This window comes from Scyliorhinus torazame, chromosome 3 (genome assembly GCF_047496885.1).
Source record: "Scyliorhinus torazame isolate Kashiwa2021f chromosome 3, sScyTor2.1, whole genome shotgun sequence".
NCBI classification, from domain to species: domain Eukaryota; kingdom Metazoa; phylum Chordata; class Chondrichthyes; order Carcharhiniformes; family Scyliorhinidae; genus Scyliorhinus; species Scyliorhinus torazame.
In genome coordinates, this window is record NC_092709.1 from 223,877,786 (window position 1) to 223,899,338 (window position 21,553).

Here is a 21,553-nt window from a genome sequence, read left to right on the forward strand (position 1 = left end):
GGGTCCCTGGTGGTGTGAGGCAGCAGTGCAACCACCATGCCATCTTATGTGCAGCGGACTGGAAGATGCCACAGAGGACCCCCATGCAGCCCTGAAATGAGATGCTGGCATGAAGGTTCAGTGCAGCTCTGACGTTCAGGACCACAGACAATGGGTGACCTCCCAGCCCATGTGGCGCCAACTAATGCATCGCCTGACACAGATGGTCCACCGTCCCTCGGGACATCAGCACTCATCTCCAGCACTGGATCTCCGTCACTTGAAGTTATGCTGTTCTCTTCCGGTACACCTGTACCCAGTAGTGTTGCCTCTGAGCCACCTCAGTGTGTGGCCTTGCCCCCAGTAGCTCTGTACACACTGCCACAGACCCCCCCCCCTCTGCAAGGCGCTGGTCCTCTCCACATACAGCCGCACGTTGACGCCCTCGTTCCTGTTCCACTGTAATCGGAAGCACAGCCAAATCCAGTGGCCACATGATCCACACACTCCAAGAACTGAAAGGGAGGAAACAGATCCGTGAGCAATGAGGAGTATTGTCAATGTCCTGACCCATTGCCGTATCACGACATGGGACATCCACCCATGCACATTCCCTTACGTGAGCAACTTTCCATTGGGCTTAACTTCCTTACACTCACACACGATGACCAGGTCCTCACACGAGCCACTCCTAACTCCACGTGGCAGATGGACATCTACCTTGGATAGCCTTAGTGGCCCAATAGGGTGAGGACTGGGGGAACATGCGTACAGTGGATTGGCCTGTGTGCTGACTTCCTGGGGGACTAAATGATGCCACAACATTTCTCATTTCAGAGCTGCCTGCTGGGCCCTGTTACCTTTGCCCCTTGTACTGGGGCTAAACCTGTGTCACCTCCCTCTTATTGAGATGTGAGTGCAAGCCATGGATTTCAATGTTTGGGAGCTGTTAACTCGTGGGTGCTAATCACTGGCAGCATCGTCCATTACGGGGATGTTATTAGGGAGTGGTTTCCTCCTGTGGCAGGCGAGGCTCACCTGATTATTTTCAAGCCTCCAGATTACACTCAACGTGATCTGTAACTTTAACCTGCAATCCCCCATGGGTAGCAGCAAATGAGCTTTCCATCTTGTACACTGAGCCACCTCAGTGTGTGGCCTTGCCCCCAGTAGCTCTGTACACACTGCCACAGACCCCCCCCCCTCTGCAAGGCGCTGGTCCTCTCCACATACAGCCGCACGTTGACGCCCTCGTTCCTGTTCCACTGTAATCGGAAGCACAGCCAAATCCAGTGGCCACATGATCCACACACTCCAAGAACTGAAAGGGAGGAAACAGATCCGTGATAACATTATAACATCTCTTATGACCTGGCCTCCCCGGACCATTGGCAGTTCCCATCCACACTTCTCATGCCCTACAGCTGTTCCTGGATGTGACTAGCCTCGTCTGTGTCAGGGTCGTATTGCCCTCATGGAGCTAACACCGCCACATGTCTGAGTCCCCCACATTGCCCATTTGACCTGGAGTATCACCCAAACCCCACCTTGGGACCTCGCAGTTGCCCCCTGTGGATGTTCCCGCTCCCACCCCCTTCCAGTTGCCAGCCCAGAAAAGCAATCCCTTTGGGGGACCATTGCTTAAAGCCCAGCAAAGGCGACCCGAGATGCTCATAGTCCATACAAAGGCCACCCTACCCGCCACCAAGTGTTAGATACATTGGAGACCAAGAGCACCAAAATAACGGAGGCCCACAAAGACTTACAAGCAGCAACCCTCCCCCTCCCCCACAAGTGCTGGTTCCCCCAGCCTTCTCCGGTGCCCCCTCGCCTTTGGACTCCCTGGTGTGTAATGGCCTCGGATAGCCTCTTCGGAGGCGAGGTTGCCAGGGTCACATTTTCATATAGCTGGTGGGCTCGTCATGATATTATTATTTATTAAAATGAAGTACCTGACCTTCCCGAATGGAGAATCCAGCCCAAGGTTTAAGGAGTGTCTGAAACTAGGAAAGGGAGGTGGAGAGGTTTGAGGGGGATATCCAGAGCTGAGGGATCAGCTGCCGACGGTGAAGCAATTAAAATCAGGGATGAGCAGGGGGCCAGAATTGGTGGATTTCAGGTATCACAGAATCACAGCATCTTTACAATGCAGAAGGAGGCCATTCGGCCCATCGGGTCTGCACCCTCAAAATAGCAACCTACCAAGGCCCCCACCCCTGCAACCCCACCTAACCTTTTCGACAATAAGAGGAAATTTAGCGTGGCCAATCCACCTAACCTGCACATCTTTGGACTGTGGGAGGAAACCGGAGCAGTCGGAGGAAGCCCACGCAGACACGGGGGAGAAAGTGCAAACTTCACACAGCTAGTCACCCAATGCCGCAATTGAACCCAGGTCCCTGCGCTGTGAGGCAGCAGTGCTAACCACTGTGTCACCCTCCAAGATCTTGGAGGGTTGTAGGGCTGGAGGAGGTCACAGAGGTTGAGAACAGCAAGGCCATAGAGAGATTTGAAACCAAGGATGATAATATTAAAATGCAGGCATTACTTACCTGCGAGTAGGTCGGTGAGCGTATGGATGGTGGTTGAACAGGACCTGCTGTGAGTTTAGGCACAAACAGTCAAGTTTTGGATCAACTCAAGTTTCCAGATGGTAGAAAATGGGAAGCCAACCCGAAGTTCAGTGCAAAGGTCAAGGCTGGAGGTGACAAAGGCGTGGACAAGGTTTTAGCAGCAGACTGAGTCAGGCAATGTTCATAATGATATTAAACAATATTAGATGTGGAAATAGGTGTGGATACATGGTCAGAAGTACATCTTAGAATCGACTATAACGCCAAGATTGTGATCGGTTTGATTCAGCTTTAGATGGTTAACAGGGAGAGGTATGAAGCCTGTAGCCAATGAGGGAATTGGTTATAGAGACAGAAGACAATGGGATGAGTTATCCAGGCTGCCTGTGGGCAGGAAAATAGGCAGATGGACTCACAAATTAGGGTGCCATGTCATCAACAGTGTGCCAGCTGTAGTCCGCCTGCTCACCTATCCCTGCCCCACCATGATTTTACAAACAGTGGGGGGGGGGGAAACGTTGGGTGGCTCACCTGCCTATGACCCAGTTCATTCCCTTAAGCGGGCTTCTTAAACCCCTGCTCAAACACCTCTTCCCAACCTCCAGGCATTCACAAAGTTCAAATCCATTACGGTTCATCTCCTCATTGTTGAAGTGCAGTACCGGCTGTGGCCACCATTCCTGCTGGCGCTACCAGTATTGGGGAGAGCACCGACCTTTGGTTGGCTCGCACCTCTCTGAGATGGGACTTCCTGTCCCTGAAGGAAAGATCACTTCCGAACTAGTAACAGTCAATTGGCCATTAAATACTTGCAGGGAAGTCAGTGTTCACTTCAGCGGGCAACCCCGCCTGTGGTGCAAGGACCAAAGCGCTCAGTGTAATTCAGCGCAAGGAATCATAGAATCATAGAATTTACAATGCAGAAGAAGGCCATTCGGCCCATGCAGTCTGCACCAGCCCTTGGAAAGAGCACCCTATGCTCTACCTTATCCCCATAACCCAATGACCCCACCTAACCTTTTGGACACTAAGGGGCAATTTAGCATGGCCAATCCACCTAACCTGCACATCTTTGGATTGCGGGAGGAAACCGGAGCAACCGGAGGAAACCCAGGCAGACACGAGGAGAAAGTGCAAACTCCACACAGTCACTCGAGGCCGGAATTGAAGCCTGGTCCCTGGAGTTGTGAGGCAGCAGTGCTGACCACTGTGCCACCGTGCTGATCAATGGCTTTGATCTTTTCAGAATTTAGTGAGAAGAAATTTCTGGCCATTCTGTGCTGGATGTCGGATAAGCAGTCTAGCAATTTAGAGACAGTGAAGGAATCGAGAGAGGTGATGGTGAGGTTGAGCAAATCTCGTCAGCACATATGTGGAAGTTAACGCCATTTGTTTGGATGATGTCACCAAGGGGCAGCTCATGGGTGAGAGACAGAGGAGCAGGCCGTAGAAAGTGGGAGCTGGAAGAGAAGCTATTGCAGGAGATTGCCTGGCTACGATTAGATAGACATAAATGGAACCAGGTGAGAGCACTCGCAGCCAGCTGATATACTATTTGATGTATGAATCTTTTATTTGTTTCCAATGTTACGAATTGAAGTTTCTGTTGGTTACAACAATAAAATAATTCTTGTATCATAATGTTTTGCGTTGGCATCAATGAGGGTGCCTCGGGCAACTTTGTGACTTAATTACCACACTAGTTTATACCAGTATTTTGTTTTGCCCAACAAGTGTATATATTGTGGTTTGGAGTGTATCTGTGGCAATACGTGGGGCCAGGATGATAGGAAATATTCTTCAAATGCCAGTGTGTATCCTTTTATAAATTTGCTCGACAGATAATTAATAATTTTTTGGAATAGGTAATTTTTTCACATTATAAAATTTTTCATTTTGCAACAGTTCTGGGCGTGGAACTTGCCTGGATAACGAACCACCAAAACGTGATTTTCTTTATCCAACAATAGCACCGGGCCAGGTGTATGATGCTGATGAACAATGTCGGTTCCAGTATGGTACCACGTCACGCCAGTGTAAATATGGGGTAAGACACCTGATTCCTAACATTGTTCAGTAGCAGCCTATCATGCCTTCCAGCAATCCTCGAACACTGTTATGCACATTCCCGGTCTCCCTGCACCTTATGTGCCATCCAAATGGTCAAACCCATTTTGCCTTGCACGCCTCTGATTTTATTTAAATGATTCTCATGCATTCATCGTGACTTTTTCAGTAACTTTATTGTTAATATACTAGCGGAGTAGCTTCATGAAACTCACACAGGTGCAGACATGTTGGGCCAAATGGCCACCTTCTGTGCCATAACAGTTCTGTGAAATAAATTTCCCCCCAACTCTGGGGCTGGTTTAGCACACTGGGCTAAATCGCTGGCTTTTAAAGCAGACCAAGGCAGGTCAGCAGCGCAGTTTAATTCCCGTACCAGCCTCCCCGGTCAGGCGCCGGAATGTGGCGACGAGGGGCTTTTCACAGTAACTTCATTTGAAGCCTACTTGTGACAATAAACGATTTTCATTTCATTTTCAACTCAGGTCATCATGGAATTATAGAACCCTACAGTGCAGAAGGAAGCCATTCAGCCCATCGAGTCTGCACCGACCCTCTGAAAGAGCACCACAACTAGGCCCAATTCCCCATCCTTTCCTCGTAACCCCATCTAACCGTTTGGACACTAAGGGGCCGATCCAACTAACCTGTGCACCTTTGGGCTGTGGAAGGAAACAGGAGCACCCAGAGGAAACCCACGCAGACACATGGAGAAAATGCAAACTCCACACAGACGGTCACCCGAGGTCAGAATTTAATCCATATCCCTGGCACTGTGAGACAGCAGTGCTAACCACTGTGCCACCCCTGAGATGAGGTAGTGCAGCTTACCCGCTGCCACATTTGGCACAGGGGCTGATTTAGCAGAGTGGGCTAAACAGCTGGCTTGTAATGCAGAACAATGCCAGCAGCTCGTGTTCAATTCCCGTACTGGCCTCCCTGAACAGGCGCCGGAATGTGGCGACTAGGGGCTTTTCACAGTAACTTCATAGAAGCCTACTTGTGGCAATAAGTGATTATTATTATTATTATTACATTTCTGTCAATGCTTTTCTTGAGTCAGGCGTTGACAGGTACCTGAGAGCCTCTTGGACTAGATCTCATTTATTTTCCTACCCCTTATGTGGAGAAGAAACACCTGAAACTGCTTTATATCTTCACCCACAGCATGGTCATGACTGTCAACATACATGTGGGCTATCAAGCACCAACTCGTATTCTATGTCCCCAAATACCCAAGATTTATTTTTCAAAACTATGAAGGTGGCTGGACATCTGACACTACACAGACCGACATATGCTTTTATGTTAATGTTTGCTTCTTGTTAGTAGATTGTATCGACCTGATTCTCAATTTTAAAATGGGATGTGTGGAAATAAAATTGATCGGAAAAGCTAGCATCTTTCCTCCTGTGAATGAAGAGGGAGTGCTGAGAACTAATAAGACTTTCACAGATCCTTATGTACACTTCTGGGACAGCACAGTAGCACCGTGGTTAGCACAGTTACTTCACAGCTCCAGGGTCCCAGGTTCAATTCCCGGCTTGGGTCACTGTCTGTGCGTAATCTGCACGTTCTCCCCATGTGTGCATGAGTTTCCTGCAGGTGCTCTGGTTTCCTCCCACAGTCCAAAGATGTGCAGGTTAGGTGGATTGGCCTTGCTAAATTGCCCTTAGTGTCCAAAAAGGTTAGGTGGGGTTATTGGGTTACGGGGATAGGGTGACAGCATGGGCTTGAGTAGGGTGCCTTTTCCAAGGGCCGGTGCAGACTCGATTGGGCCGAATGGCCTCCTTTTGCACTGTAAATTCTAAGATTCTATGCCTGTCTCACACGCTAAGATGGAACAATTTTACATGTCGGGTAATTCATACTTTATTACTTAACACATTGTAATGTTGTCTCCTGTTCAGGCATTACACTGATCAAAATTAAATAGGTAGTGGAATTTTCAATCAACTTCAAGAGTACACATTTTACAACTAAACTGTTGATCATAATTCCTCATCTCTTCACACTTGCTTTGAAATTCTTTCCTCTTGTTTCCCTATGGACAGCTAAAGATGACACTTTATTCTATGCAAATGATGGTATGTAAAGACAAGTTATTGCCACATAGATTAAATCACCACGTTTTCTGTACTACATTTCAATCATGGATTACAGATACAATTTCAATCACAAAGGAATCTTCCGATCAAGAGTCTAGGTCCGTGGTGGGTGGAAAAATCAACATGATTCCCGCTGGATGTGATTTTCCACTGTTCAACTCATTAATTATGCATCCAAGAGGAGTTTGGCCAATCTTGTGCTGAGGCAGGCATAAGGTTGCCCGCTACATTGTTACCTCATGGGGCTGAAGGTCCTGGTGCCATATTTAAAGAGCACCCAGACAGCCATTAACCCATTGCAAGCCAGGAGCTCCACATTACTATTCCAGCATCATTGCGGCTGCAGCTCGTAATGGAGAAGCTGGCAGCTCAAGGACCACATCCTGGAACATCTGAAGATGCCTCCAGCATGCCTTGTACACATTTGAAGATAGGAACATTGCCTGCGATACACCCATGGTTGGGTCAATGCTTGCCGTTGCAGTGGACACGGTTCGCCAGCTTCGTGACCTTGAGGCCCCGCTGCCGCTTGCTTCTCAAGCTCTTGCTCCTGATGGTCCTGTGCCAACTTGTGACGGGCCCTCCTCCTCATCTGGACAAGAGCCATTACTTAAGGCAGGGTTGCCTGAAGCCTGCAACAGTGGACCTGTGAATGGATTGAAGTGATAAATTTAGTCAGCACATCCTTTACAGGTTTCCTTCCATCTCAAAGTCAACAGGCCAGTGCTAAGCTCTTTGCCTGGTCTCTGTCTAGACATTGCATCCCCTCCCCACACCTTCCATGCATAGGACATCTGAAGGATCAGAGTTGGATATTTCTCCCATTCATACATGATTGTACATGGAGATATTGCTGTTTGTCAAAGTTAATGAAAGCCAGGTGCAAGAAGACTCCCTCTGAGACTTGTCTGCTTACCTCCACTACCCGAACGACTCTATAGAGAGACCAATGCTGGGACAGCATAGAAAGGCAAGCCACATGAGCCCTCATCTGCCATGACCATTCACTTGGGAAGATGGAGATTTGAAGTCGCAAGTTGGCTGCTCTACACCAGCCATGCGCCTAGGAAGCATCCACCTCCCTCCCTTCATTGCTGCCTCTGACTGCAGTGGGTGGCAATGGCACAGAATGAAAGGCAGCTCCACACCTTTCTGGGATTTCGATGTTATGAGATTCATGAGTCATGAACGAACCTGCTGCAATGCGGCCTTCACCATAGAGAGGAGAACACAGCTGAGCATGGTTGATTTCCAGTTGCTTCATAATTATTAGGGTGTCCCTTTAGTCAGCCACTTGTGCTGACTTTGAACTCTACCCACCCAAAAAGACCCTCCTCCCACTTCGAGGGATCTTATTGACTGAATAACTGTGTAGTCAGATTGGGAAAATGGTGCACGTCACATTCCAGGCTCACCATTCCTCTCCTCTTGTCGCCCTGAACATTCCCCCCAGTTACCCTGGACCCTATCACAATTCACCTCCACATGCCTTCACTCCCCTCTGGACTGGCACCTGTTACCGTCACCATGCCCACCCTAACTCTGCCAGTCTACTCCCCTCAACCCCAACTCCCCCATTTGACCTGCCTCCCGTGTCCAGCCTTGGTGAAGCTTTTGCTACCGGCACACGATATGGGTGAAGTTATGTGAGGTCCCGAAGAGGGTTAAAGCAGCATCTACAAACCTCCAAGTTATGGAAGAGATGCAACTCACCACTGACATACAATCTTAAATCTGAAAATTTGAAATTCACGCTGGCGGGGCACTTAATTTGGAGGGTAAAGTTAATTCCTGCAAGGTGGCCTTTTAATGAGCATACATAAGATGGAAATGCAAGCTAATTATATTTCCGACATCGTTTGTCAGGTATCCTGGCTCGCCTTTAACCACCTTGAAAGTCAGGAGAATAAAATTCAAACAGTTTATCTTAAAGGAACATTGCCTCAAATAAAGCGAAGTACAAGGAAACTTAAAACATCAAATCAAAATGTGACTAATGGGGCTGCTAAAACACTCCAGTCCCCTGGTGCCCACCAATCACGCAAGGCTCAAACAGTTTATCCCACCATCAGGAATCAGGGGCTGGATTCCCCAGGCTCCGACGCTGAAATCGCGTTTGGCGATTGGCCGGAGAATCACAGTTCCCGACCAAATCGGGGGTGGTGCCGCTTTCGCGATGTTCCACCCGCTCCAAAGCGGGGTACTCGGAGAGTACGTATCAATGGCCATGCACCGAAGGCCTCAGGACATTGACTGAGATCCACCCCCCGATAATCCACCCCTGACCGGCCAAGCTCCCGATGGCGTTGGTCGCTTGTGGTCTCATCCGTCGGGAACATAGAACATAGAACATAGAAAATACAGCACAGAACAGGCCCTTCGGCCCACAATGTTGTGCCGAACCTTTGTCCTAGATTAATCATAGATTATCATTGAATTTACAGTGCTGAAGGAGGCCATTCGGCCCTTTGAGTCTGCACCGGCTCTTGGAAAGAGCACCCTACCCAAACTCAACACCTCCACCCAACACAAAGGGCAATTTGGACATTAAGGGCAATTTATCATTGGCCAATTCACCTAACCCGCACATCTTTGGACTGTGGGAGGAAACCGGAGCACCCGGAGGAAAACCCACGCAGACACTGGGAGGACGTGCAGACTCCGCACAGACAGTGACCCAAGCCAGAATCGAACCTGGGAACTTGGCATACAGCTGCGGACTCAGCCCAGCACTGCCACAGTCAGGGGAGGGCCAATCCGCGGGCAGAGAGGGACATTATTAGATGCTGTGGGGCATAGTGGGAGGGTGGTCTGGGGGGCGCAAGCCGTCCAAAGGAGGGGAACTATTTTGCGGGCCGGGTCTGCTAGCAGCCTCCGCCATGTAGCACGGCTGGCCGCTGCAGGCCGTGTGCATGCAATTCTCCGGGCCGTTTCGGCAGCCAGAGCCAGGTGCTCTACGCTGCCGGCATGCTAGCCCCCAGTAAAACGGGGAATTGGTGTCTGTTTTACGCCATTTTGTCTGGCATAAAACGCCACAGTTCCAACGCCGGCATGGGGACCTAGCCCTAGAATCGGAGAATCCAGCCCCAGATGTTTTTTGTCTCCTGCCAAATGAAGTGGCCCCACCCACCATGATGATTCACATGGTTGACAGGTCTAGAAGATTCCGCCCGAAGGTTCTCACAGTGAAAATATTTTCTCTAGCTAAGCTGAACTCTCTTCCTTCGTCACCTGTCAGTGCAATAATGTAACATACTTTCATTTTTCTATCATTTCTTTCTTCCTTCTGACCCAAAGAGGAGGTGGTCTCATTCTGAACACCCAGAACAACAATCATTTGAGCTCTGATTTTCCCTATTTCCCTGTGGAGATGGGCCTAACCTGCACTCAGTCAGCAGCTAAGCGTGTGCAGGCTGATTAATCCTTCTGCTTTTCTTTCCTTGTTTAGAAGTAGCTGAACTCAGTTGTGTGTTTCACAATGATAGAGAAATCCTTTGGCTGCAACCTTACTGTATAAAGAATTATGGTCAGAATCAGCATTCTACCAGCCTATAATGCAGCAAGTTGGATCTCTAAGCTCCCCATGCTTTCCCCTTCACTGCGCAGTTTTTTTTTAGATATGCTTTTGTACTTGAGAAATGCTCAGCTGCTCAATTGTAAGTTTGCAAGTGATTTTGCAGCATATTTCAATCTTCTAAGTGAGGAGCTGGCAAAGCAAAAGAGGATGCGAGCCCCGATTCAAATGTGTGACTGTGTTGTAGGATTTTGCTTTCAGTGTTTCCCTGTCCAGTGATATCTTAATAAATGTTCTGACATGATACAGAAGCACAAAGGGCTAGCTTCTTTATAAACAAGGCCAAATCAGAGAATAAATGTTTGACTGCTGTTGTTGCAGGTGTCCTTGTAGATGGTTGCAAATAAATTGTCTCCCCTTTTGGTCAGGGAATGCTGCATGATTCAAAGAAACCAATAAAGGAAGAAAAAAGTGACAGTAGAATGAAAATTGGCGATTGTACTGTATTTGTTTATTTTTACAGCAATTAAAGTTGTGCGCATGTAAGGAAGCCCAGACTTCTTTGATCTATGTGCTCAAGTCAATGTAGCTTTATAGGCTTGGGCCATCAGAAATAACTGAAAGTTCAATGATGGCTGCCAGGATAACCATAAATATAAATGTAAAGTTTCAGGTGCTGTGGACAAATAGTACGATGTTCTAGCTTCAGTCCTGCAATTAAACTATCACTGAAGAAAAAAAGCTTGGCGCACATCACATTTAACATAGAATAAAACTCCTTGCTGTAAATGGAATATTTTTAAAGCTTTTCCACATCGTGAGATAGAAACAGCATGAACAAAAAAGGACATAAATGCAATCCTCTCTAACCCTCCATAATGAACTATTACTTATAAGGAAGATGTAAAGATGGACACTTTCCTAGTAGGTGCTTTCTGCAGAGCCGGAAGGAATGTGTGACTTATTCAGGCTCCATTTGTACACCACATTAAACAAAATTAGAAACAAGCGTATTTTGCAAAGTAGTTTGGTGAAATTAGGTTACGAAAGTTCTTAATAGTTTTGGATACTTTAGCTTATTCATTTGCTAAATTTCTGTTGTATTTTATGGGATAATTTCCATCTCTATAACAGCACTTGATTCTGCCTCAGCTCATCTGGTGAATCTCTTTTGTGTTTGTTACCTCTGTTACTTTTAGACTTGACTATTCCAATGCACTTCTGGCTGGCCTCCCATCTTCCACCCTCCATAAGCTTAAGGTAATCTAAAACTCTGTTACCTGTATCCTAATTCGCATTAAGTCCCCATCACCTTGTGTTTGCCAGCTTAGATTGGCTCCTGGTTAAGTGACTCCTTGGGGTATTAAAATATACACCTGTAATTACAAGTCCCTCAATGTCCTTGTCCTTTTCCATCTATGTAAACTTCCCCATTCCTACAACCCTCCGTGACTGCTCTCCTTAATTCTGACCTCTTGCACATCCCGATTTTAATTGCTCCCCCATTGGTGGCTGTACATTCAGCTGCCAAGACCCCAAGCTCTGGAATTTCCTCCCTAAGTCTCTCCACCTCTCTACCTATTTCTTCCATTAAATCCATAGAATCCCTACAGTGCATAAGGAGGCCATTCGGCCCATCAAGTCTACACCAATCCTCCGAAAGAGCACCCTACCCATGTCCACCCCTCTCCTCTATCCGTAACCACGTAACCCAAACTGCACACTATGGGACAATTTAGAATGGCCAATCCTCCTGACCTGCACATCTTTGGACTGTGGGAGGAAACCGGAGCACCCGGAGGAAACCCACGCACACACGGGGAGAAAGTGCAAACTCCACACAGATAGTCACCCAAGGTCGGAATTGAACCCGGGTCTCTGGCACTGTGAGGCATCAGTGCTAACTATTATATGGCCGTGCCGCCCTCAATCGCTCCATACGATCTGAATTTTTGACTAAGCTTTTGATTATTTGTCCTGATATCTTCTGTGGCTTGCTGTTACTTTTTGCGAGGATTAAGAAGGATATTTTGCACAGAAACAGGCCATTTGGCACAACCAGCTCATGTGCCAATTGGCCTGTTTCTGTTTGCTCGACCCCTCCTGTCTTTCCTCCTTAAATCTGTCACGTAATCATCTATTCCCTTCTGCCTAAATTACTTGTCTAGCTTCCCCTTAAATTCATACACACGATTTGCTTCAACCACCCCCTGCGTCAGTGAGTTCCACATTCTCTCCACTCTTTGTGTAAAGAAGTTTCTTCTGAATTCCCTATTGGTTACCTTATATCAATGGCTTCTAGTTGTGCTCTTAATCACAAGAAATTGCATCCACTCTATCAAAACCTTTCACAATTTTAAAGACCTCGAGTAGGTCAATCCTCAGCTTTCTCAAGAGAACAGAGACACAGCCTGTCAATCCTCTCCTGACATGTACACTCACGCCTTTCTATTATCATCCTTTCAAATCTTCTCTGCACTCTCTCCAGTGCATCCGTATCCTTTTTATAATATGGTGACCAAAACTGTATGCAGTGTTCTTTTGAGTATTGCTTAACCATGGTTCAATATATGCTTTGTTTCATAATGCCATGTGCACCACCTTGGAATATTTTACTGTTAAAGGCACTATATAAATATACATTACTGATGGAAGGCTTTCAGTGAATGGTATGGTTTTTGCTTCATCAACAAATTGACATAATGCTAAATGGAAAGGGAGGGTAAAATACACACCACTTTTGAAAAGGTGATGTGGAATTCGCACTATGCTTTTCAGCAGTTTATATAGCGCATGGTCACCATGGGCAGGGTTTTCCTCCCCCTCCGTGGTGTGTTCTGCAATGGCAGAGGGTGACCAGTGACCAGCGACGGGATCTGTTGGTATCGCTGTTGTCAGTGGGGTTTTCCATTGATCTCACCCCTCGCCATCGTGAAACCTGTGTCAGGGGTGCGCCGTCGGTGGGACCGTAAGATCCCGCCAGCGTAAATGGTCCCGCATTGCTGTCCCACTTTAAACATTGGCCGCAATCTCAGTCTGAAATTTCAAAGTAATCTTTGAACGTTTGGTGTTAATGACATATTGTCATGTCTGCTTTCTCAGAGTGCCATTAGAAACAAGTGAAGTTGTGTTGTCTGAAACAACTTGGGACCCATTCTGTTGCCCTTTTGCTTGGATTTTGATGGCAGGAATGGAGTGCCTCACAAGCTATGCATTCAGTGAAAGATTCAGATCATTTAAAATCAGCAGTGACATCAGTGAGCATAATCTGGAAGTTGCACCATAATTGTACTCTGGGTTGTGCCAAAGTATTCTACCAATTAGGGCAGGTCCAAACTTAAAACGGGCATGTACGGACAGAAATCAGTGTAAAAGATTGGAACCCCAGGAAATGCCAATCCTACATCAGTACATATCTTCTTCAAGTTTTAAAATTAAACATTCCAATTTACTTCTCCATCATGCACATCAGGTGAAGAGGGGCAGGAATTTGTCTTGGGTGGTGGCACAAAACATCTGGTATTGGATCATAGGAACATAGGAGCAAGAATAGGCCGTTCAGCCCATCGGGCCTGCTCTGCCATTCAATTAGAGCATAGCTGATCATCTACCTCGAAGTCACTTTCCCACGCTATCTCCATATCCCTTGATGTCATTGGTCTCCAGAAATCATTCGATTTCTGTCTTGAGCACACTCAACGATTGAGTTTCTTGCACCCTGGGGTAGAGAATTCCAAAGATTCACCAACCTCTGAGTGAAGCAATTCCTCCTCATCTCAGTCTTAAACAGCCTACCCCTCACTCTGAATTTATGTCCCCTGGTTCTAGACTTTGAAGCCAGGGGAAACATCCACCCTACCAGGCCCTGTAAGGGTTTTGTAAGTCTCAATGCGATCAACTCTCATTCTTTGAAACGCTAGAGTATATAGGCCCAGTTTAACAATCGCTCCTCATTATCCCACCATCGTAGGGATCAATCTGGTGAACCTCTCTCAATGCCAAGTATATCCTTCCTTAGGTAAGGAGACCAAAACTGCACACATACTCCAGATGTGGTTCACCAAGGCTCTATACAGACATCTTTACTCCTGTACTCAAACCTTATGATGAAGGCCAACATAGGATTTGCCTTCCTTACTGCCTGCTGGCCCTGCATACGAGCTAGCTTTTAATCACTCAAGAACAAGGACATTCAGATCCCTTTGGACATCACCACTTGCCAACCTCGCACCATTTAAGAATTGTTATGACTTTCTGTTTCTTCTACCAAAGTGGATAACTTTGCACTTATTTATATTTGGTATTCCACCTGCCACGTTCTTACCTATTCACTTAGCTTTTTCAAGTCCACCTGAAGCCTCTTTGCATCCTCCTCACAATTTACATTCCCAGCTCATTTTGTGTCATCGGCAAATTTGTAAATATTACAAATTGTCCTGACATCCAAATTATTTATATAAATTGTGAACAGCTGTGGCCCAAGCACTCATCCTTGAAGTACCCACTAGTAACAGCCTGCCATCAAGAGAATGACCCATTTGTTCCTACACTCTGCTTTCTGTCTGTTAACCAATCCTCAATCTGTACTAGTATATTTCCCCCAATGCTATGCAATCTAATTTTATTCACAAACTTCCTGTGTGGGACCTTCTGAAAATCCCAATACACTTCATCCCCTTGTTCTCCTTTATCTAAGCTACAAGTAACTTGCTCAAAAAACTCCACCAGGTTTGTCAAATATGATTTCCCTTTCATAAATCCAAGTGGACTCTGCCCAGTTTTATCATTACTTTCTGAGTATCCAGTTATCACATCCTTTATGATAGATTCTAACATTCTCCCTGCTCCTGACCATCAAACTAACAGGCCTGTATTTCTGTTTTCTCTCTCTCTCTCTCTCCCTTCCCAAACATTTACTACATCCAGTCTGCAGGAACCTTTCCGGAATCTTTGGAATTTTGAATGTAAACCACCAATGCACCCACTATCTCTCACCACCTCCTCTCGTACTCAACATCAACTGATATTCAGCTCCTCTGCAGTCAATGAAATTAAATATCAAGAGTTATATAGGACAGAGAACCGATATGGCATGACCAATTTCTCACGACAGTCCTTGACGAAATTCTACCCCAGGGAGAGCAAGAGAAGTTTTAAATTTTTAAAGTGACGAATACTTCACCATGAAAGCAACAGTATAATGCAAGTTTCAATGAGGATACGTTTTAGAAAAATACATGAAAAAACTGCAGCTAAAAGGGCAGAATATTCATTTTGGTTCCTGCTGTGAATGAAATTAAATTTGGATCATGTTGCCACCCCCACCCCCAAGCAAGCACAGTTGTAGTATACTCACATTTCAGAGCTGGGAGTGTGGCTAGTTTTGTCGGAGCAGCTTATGAAAATCATAGAATGTACAGTGCAGAAGGAGATCATTCGGCCCCTAACCAAGCCCACATCTCCACCCTATCCCCCTAACCCAGTAACCCCACCTAACCGTTTTGGGCACTAAGGGCAATTTAGCATGGCCAATCCACCTAACCTGCACATCTTTGGAGTATGGGAGGAAACCCACGCAGATACGGGGAGAATGTGCAGACAGTGACCCAAGCCGGGAATCGAACCTGGGATCCTGGAGCTTAGAAGCAACAGTGCTAACCACTGTGCTACCATGCCACCCAAATAGAGAGCGCGATTCTCTGATCGCGGGACAGAGTGTCCACGGCATCGTGAACGCCGTCGCATTTCACAACGGCACGAAACGGGCATGGGCGCGGGCACTAGCGATTCTGGCCCCCACAGGAGGCCAGCACGGCGCTGGAGCGGTTCACGCCGCTCCAGCCTCACCTCCTGGCGCACAGTGGGGGTGGCGCCAACCCGCACATGCGCGGTGGCTTTACTGAACGCTCCAGCCCCGACGCAACATGGTGCGGGGATTCTGGGGCTGGATGCGCAACAAATTAGGCCCGGAGGCGGGGGGGGCGGCCCGCCGATTGGTGGGCCCCGATCGCGGGACAGACTCCATCGGAGGCCCCCCCCGGGGATGGAGCATTAACCACCCCACAAGCCGCCCCCCGACCCTTCGTGCAGAGTTCACGGCGGCAGCGACCAGGTGTGGCCGGCGCCGGAGGGACTCTGCTTTTTCCGCGCGGCCGCTCGGCCCATCTGGACCGGAGAATCGGCGGCCCGGCTACAAACAGCTGTCCGCGACCAGCGCCGCGCCAAACGCGCCGGCGCAAATGGCACCGATTCTCCGCACCTCGCAGAATCGCGCGCTGGTGGCGCGCCGCGAGTGCGGCGATTCTCCGGCCCGGCGCAGGGCTGGGAGAATCGCGCCCAGAATTTTTAGTAGATGGATATAAAAGGTTGAAGTGACAGTCATTCTTTTTCGGAGTTATGCCTGTAGCTCACATACGCCCAGAATTCCACAATGTGTTGAACTGTGTAATTGGTTTGTATCCAGATTACGAGAAATCTTGTTGTGATTTCATGATACTGTGTGCGCCATGCTGTCAGATGGTGAGTTGAATTTTGACCCAGATCTTTTTCTAAACAATCTACTGAATGCTGAAGACTGATGACAATCAGGATAATTGGTAAATTTCCATGTCTTGCTGGCTGCTAAATTTAATCTGGCAAGTTTACATTGGTGGTACCACCAGTTACACAAGTCTAAGCACATCTATAGCTGGTGGGCACAGGCGCAATAAAAATGTGACTGCTGGTGTTAAAATCTTTCTTCTGATCAACTTGCCACTGATTCTTTCCTAGGAAGTTTGCAGAGAGCTCTGGTGCCTCAGCAAAAGCAACCGATGTGTAACCAACAGCATTCCTGCTGCTGAAGGTACCCTGTGCCAGACAGGAACTATTGAAAAAGGGGTAAGTATGCTTTAAAACTCTGTTCAGAACTTTCACACAACAAAATGCAAGAGTACATTAAGTCACTTTGCCCTAACGATAAGCACTTCACGTGGCTGTAAATGTATTTGAAACAGAGCTCTATTAAGGTTTGCAACTATGGTGATGCTGTTGATCTCAGTTGAATTATTGCTATATGTTTGAACTGCTCAGATTTAACAAGTTATATGGACATGTTACGAAACAGAAATCAGCTAATCAACATTATGATACCACCAATGTATTTTTGAAACTGACAGCATAAGGATTACAGATCAGCCTGGGGCCAACTCTTTCCCCTGATGTCATGCGCACATTTGCAGAGATAAACATGTAATACGGCCGTTTTCACATGTCAACTTTTACAACACACTGGATTGAATCATGAATAAAGTTGGAAGAAAAGTGATAGAGATAGTTTTAAAGTTTTGACATGTCTTGATGGTGAAAACAGAACCAGGACACCAGGTCAAGCCCATCTCTCAACATTTAAGCTGTGCAAACTGTCCGAGTCAAAGCTGAATTTTCCCTTATTTGGAGTTGGAGAAGTTGGGATTGTTCCCCTTCTCCTTCAGTAACAATGTAGAAAGGTGAAAATGTGAGGAGACAAAAGCAGTATCAGATCAGGCCAAGTTTTAGTTGAATCAAGCCAAGCCAGCAATTTCAAACTCTATATTTATCCTGATTCTGTCACTATAGTTCTTGCTCGCTTTTCTGAGCTAGAAGGGCCTCTCTAAGGTGCAGTGTAGTATTTCAATGGGTAGATAGCCTTATTGTAAATTTAATAGCTGTCAGAATACTTGGGGTCTTTTTCGCACTGCCGAGAAACACACAGCTGGCGGACCAGAGAATCCCGCCAGAGGAGGCTGATTTTCCATCTCATCTCCACCTTCCTGCATTATCCCCATATCCCTTAATTCTCTTAGTATCCAGAAATCTATTGATTGATCTCTGTCCTGAATAATATATTCAATGACTGAGCATCCACATCTCTCTCAGGCTGAAAGTTCCAAAGATTCACAACCACAAATGGCTGATCCCTTATTCTGGGAATGTGACCCCGTGTTCTAGACTCCCCAGCCAGGGAAGTAATTTTCTGAACATCTACCCTGTCAAGCCTCTTAAAAATTGTTCAGGTTTCATAGAATCCCTACAGTGCAGAAGGAGGCCATTCGGCCCATCAGGTCTGCAGCGACCCTCTAAAAGAACACCCTACCTGGGCCCACTCTCTCCCCCTCCACCCACCCTAACCTTGTAATCCCACCTAGGGGCAATTTAGCATAGCAAATCCACCTAACCTGCACATCTTTGGACTGTGGGAGGAAACCGGAGCACCAGGAGCAAACTCACACAGAGACAGGGAGAATGTGCAAACTCCACACAGACAGTCATCCAAGGCCAGAATCGAGCGCAGGTCCCTTCCTTTGAGGCAGCAGTGCTAACCACTGTGCCACCGTGCCACCCCAATTAGATCACATTTCAATTAGATCGCATCTCATTCTTCTAAATTCGATGGAATATAGGCCTTGACTAAACTATATTTCATCATTGGATAAACCCCCATCGCAGGAATCAGTTAAGTGAAGCCTTTTTTTGCATACCCTCAAGTATATTCTTCCATGGGTAAGGAGACAAAAAGTGTTCACAGTACTCCAGGTGTAAAGGCAAAATATCATTATAACAAGACTTCTTTACTCTTAAAGTCCAAATCCTTTTTAATAAAAGCTAACATAATTTTCTTAATTTATTACTGTACCTGTATTTTAACTTTTTGTGATTTGTTTACAAGGACATCCAGGTCCCTCTGACTGCAAAGTTTCTCAGTCTCTTACTTTCAAATACTGACCCAAATCCCGATCCTAGGCCACACTCCTCTGCCTGAAGGATTAGGGAGTTGTTGACCTCTGATTGGTCAGCACGTCTCTATAGCCGACTGAGGGTCAGAAATCCCACTTTCGGTCTATTACTGGGCAATTGACAGTTAAATGTCTGCAGGGCAGACTGTGTTCCCCTCAGCGGGCTCCCCACCAACCCCAACGTTTTCACCGAGGTAGAACGGGGAATCTGGCATCTCGTATAATTCAACGCAAAGTGCCCATTTTGGTGCTCATATTTGTTTGTGCAGCGTACTTTGAAACAAAGTTAGGTATGCAGTCCAGATTTCCAGATAGTAATACATTTTTATTAATTCAAGGGATGTGGACATTGCTGGCTAGGCCAACATTTATTGTCCATCCCTAATTGCTCTTGAGAATGTGAAGAGCTGCCTCTTGAACCGCTGCAGTACATCTTGTGTAGGTACACCCATAGCGATGTTGGGGAGGGAGTTCAGAATTTTGACCTGGCGACAATGAAGGAGCGGCAGTATATTTCCAAGTCAGGGTGGTGAGTGGTTTGCAGGGGAACCTCGCGGTGGTGGGGTTCCCATCTATCTGCTGCTCTTGTCCTTCTAGATGGTAGTGGTCGTGGGTATGGAATTTGTTTTATTTTTAAGTGATCTTCTAAACAAATGAGAGCTTTTTTATTCATTTGGCACTATCTTCAATTCATCTTATATAATATGGAGCAAATGCAGTTTAGAACTGTTGTAATTAGAACAGTATTATGACTTTCTATTCCGTCATATGATGAGACATTGTTCTAAAAAATAGGCAAACTATGTTTTGTACTGAAGAGCACAACATAGAAATGCTAGTTGTCATTGTTTGACATCCATTTTTATCTTCTGTGATTGTTTAATCATGTGTTGTGTAAATACAAAAAGAACCTCTCTGTCTTTAGTATTCTGCATAATAGTCCCATGTAGAACAAGATAGTTTTCAGGGAATATTTGGATTGCAAAATGAGAAGCAACTACTAGAACTTGAGAGATATCGGTTCCAATAATAACTCTGAGGTGGGTGAGGAAAGGGATGGGTTTTGGGGGGCAAGGATTTGTGGCCACAGATCCTGCTGAATTTAGTGACAGATTTCCCAGCCCCAATTACCCAGATTGGGTGTCCTATTGGCTGCTGGATGACAATGGGTGAGCTGAATGGAGATAAGTTTGACACTGAGGGAGAGGTGAGTATAATGTCACAATGTAAGGGAAGAGGGGGAAGATTTGGATATCCCGGGGCATTTGTCGGATATTGTGGGGCAGGGAGGCCAAATTGAATATCATAAGTGGGGATGGAATCACAAGAGTTTTTATTGCTTGGAGATAAATGTGGTGGGCTGGAGGATGCACTTCTACTCCTCCTGACCCGCAAGCACTTCACACTTTCCCTTTACTGGCAAGCTTGCCGTGTGTAGGTATGTGGTGATGCTCTGGTTAAACCACCACCAGTCAGCTCTCCCCCTCAAAGGGGAGAGCAGCCTATGGTCATCTGGGACTATGGCGACTTTACATTTTAGTGCCTCTATTGAAACTGGATGTGGGTGAGTTGCCTATTATTTTATTTTTAGCATCTCCACGCCATCCACCCCGGGCATTAAATCTACTCTCATTGAGTTGGCTTTAATGATCAATCTGATGTGCGCAACTTTTGAATACTTCCATCAAATATGAAAATGAACAGGATCTAGATGAAGGGGAGAGTGATCGATATTATCAGGTATCACTTGTATAACGGCTTCTGAACATCCTACAGTAACTGCGCAACATGGAAGCAATGTTCCTTTCCATTTCAAAGAACTGCTTTGTCATCTTGAGTTTGATTACATTTGTGGACAACTCATACGTTTACTGAAACAAAATCAGAAAATAGTGGACAATCTCAGCAGGTCTGACAGCACCTGTGGAGAGAGAACGTTGACAGAGCTGTTTACTATCCCGAGTACAGTTCCCAATTTATTAAGATACAGCTTGTTGGGTTTGATATATGTGTGCGTGCGTGTGGAATATTTCCTGGCAGTACCAATTGCCTTTCCCATTTCTCCAATAAATAGCATATTCACTGAAGGATAGTTACCAATAATGACAAATGTTAATCAATGTCTGTCTGTGTTCCTGTTGTTTTCTACATTCTAAATGGTTCCATTCTGTAATTTGAAGCTGATTTTTGACTGGACGACATGACAGAAATTTAGTTCTTTCCAAAAGGCAGAGATAATTGAGCACATATCAGGCTGATGTTTCTGACCCTGCAGGAACGGTGGTGGGGGACAGTGTACAAAATCAGCAAAAAGGACTGGGGTGCAGAGTATCTGTCACTTTCCTGCTGTCATGGCATTTTACCAGCCATGGGGTAATGGAGGAATGCTCTCCTGCTCAGAGGCCATCCTGATCAGACATTTGTAGACCATGGATCCTGAAGGCAATGGTCACCCATGCAGCAACATGGTTGGTTTAATTTTGGAGGGACTGCACAAATTCAAGGCTGGCAGCAGTGCTACAAGTGTGATGGATAGCCCCTGCTGGAACTACACTCACG

General features: G+C 46.4%; 1 protein-coding gene across 2 annotated transcripts in view; it reads left to right on the plus strand.

The window, feature by feature from the left end:
- The window catches only part of adamts6 (ADAM metallopeptidase with thrombospondin type 1 motif, 6), a 480,737-nt gene that overhangs the window by 303,769 nt on the left and 155,415 nt on the right, over nt 1-21,553 (plus strand). For both annotated transcript variants that reach the window (XM_072496932.1, XM_072496933.1), the window contains 2 exons: nt 4,458-4,599; nt 17,013-17,120. In XM_072496932.1, coding sequence (XP_072353033.1) covers nt 4,458-4,599; nt 17,013-17,120 — 250 coding nt within the window. The remainder of the gene's footprint in view (nt 1-4,457; nt 4,600-17,012; nt 17,121-21,553) is intronic.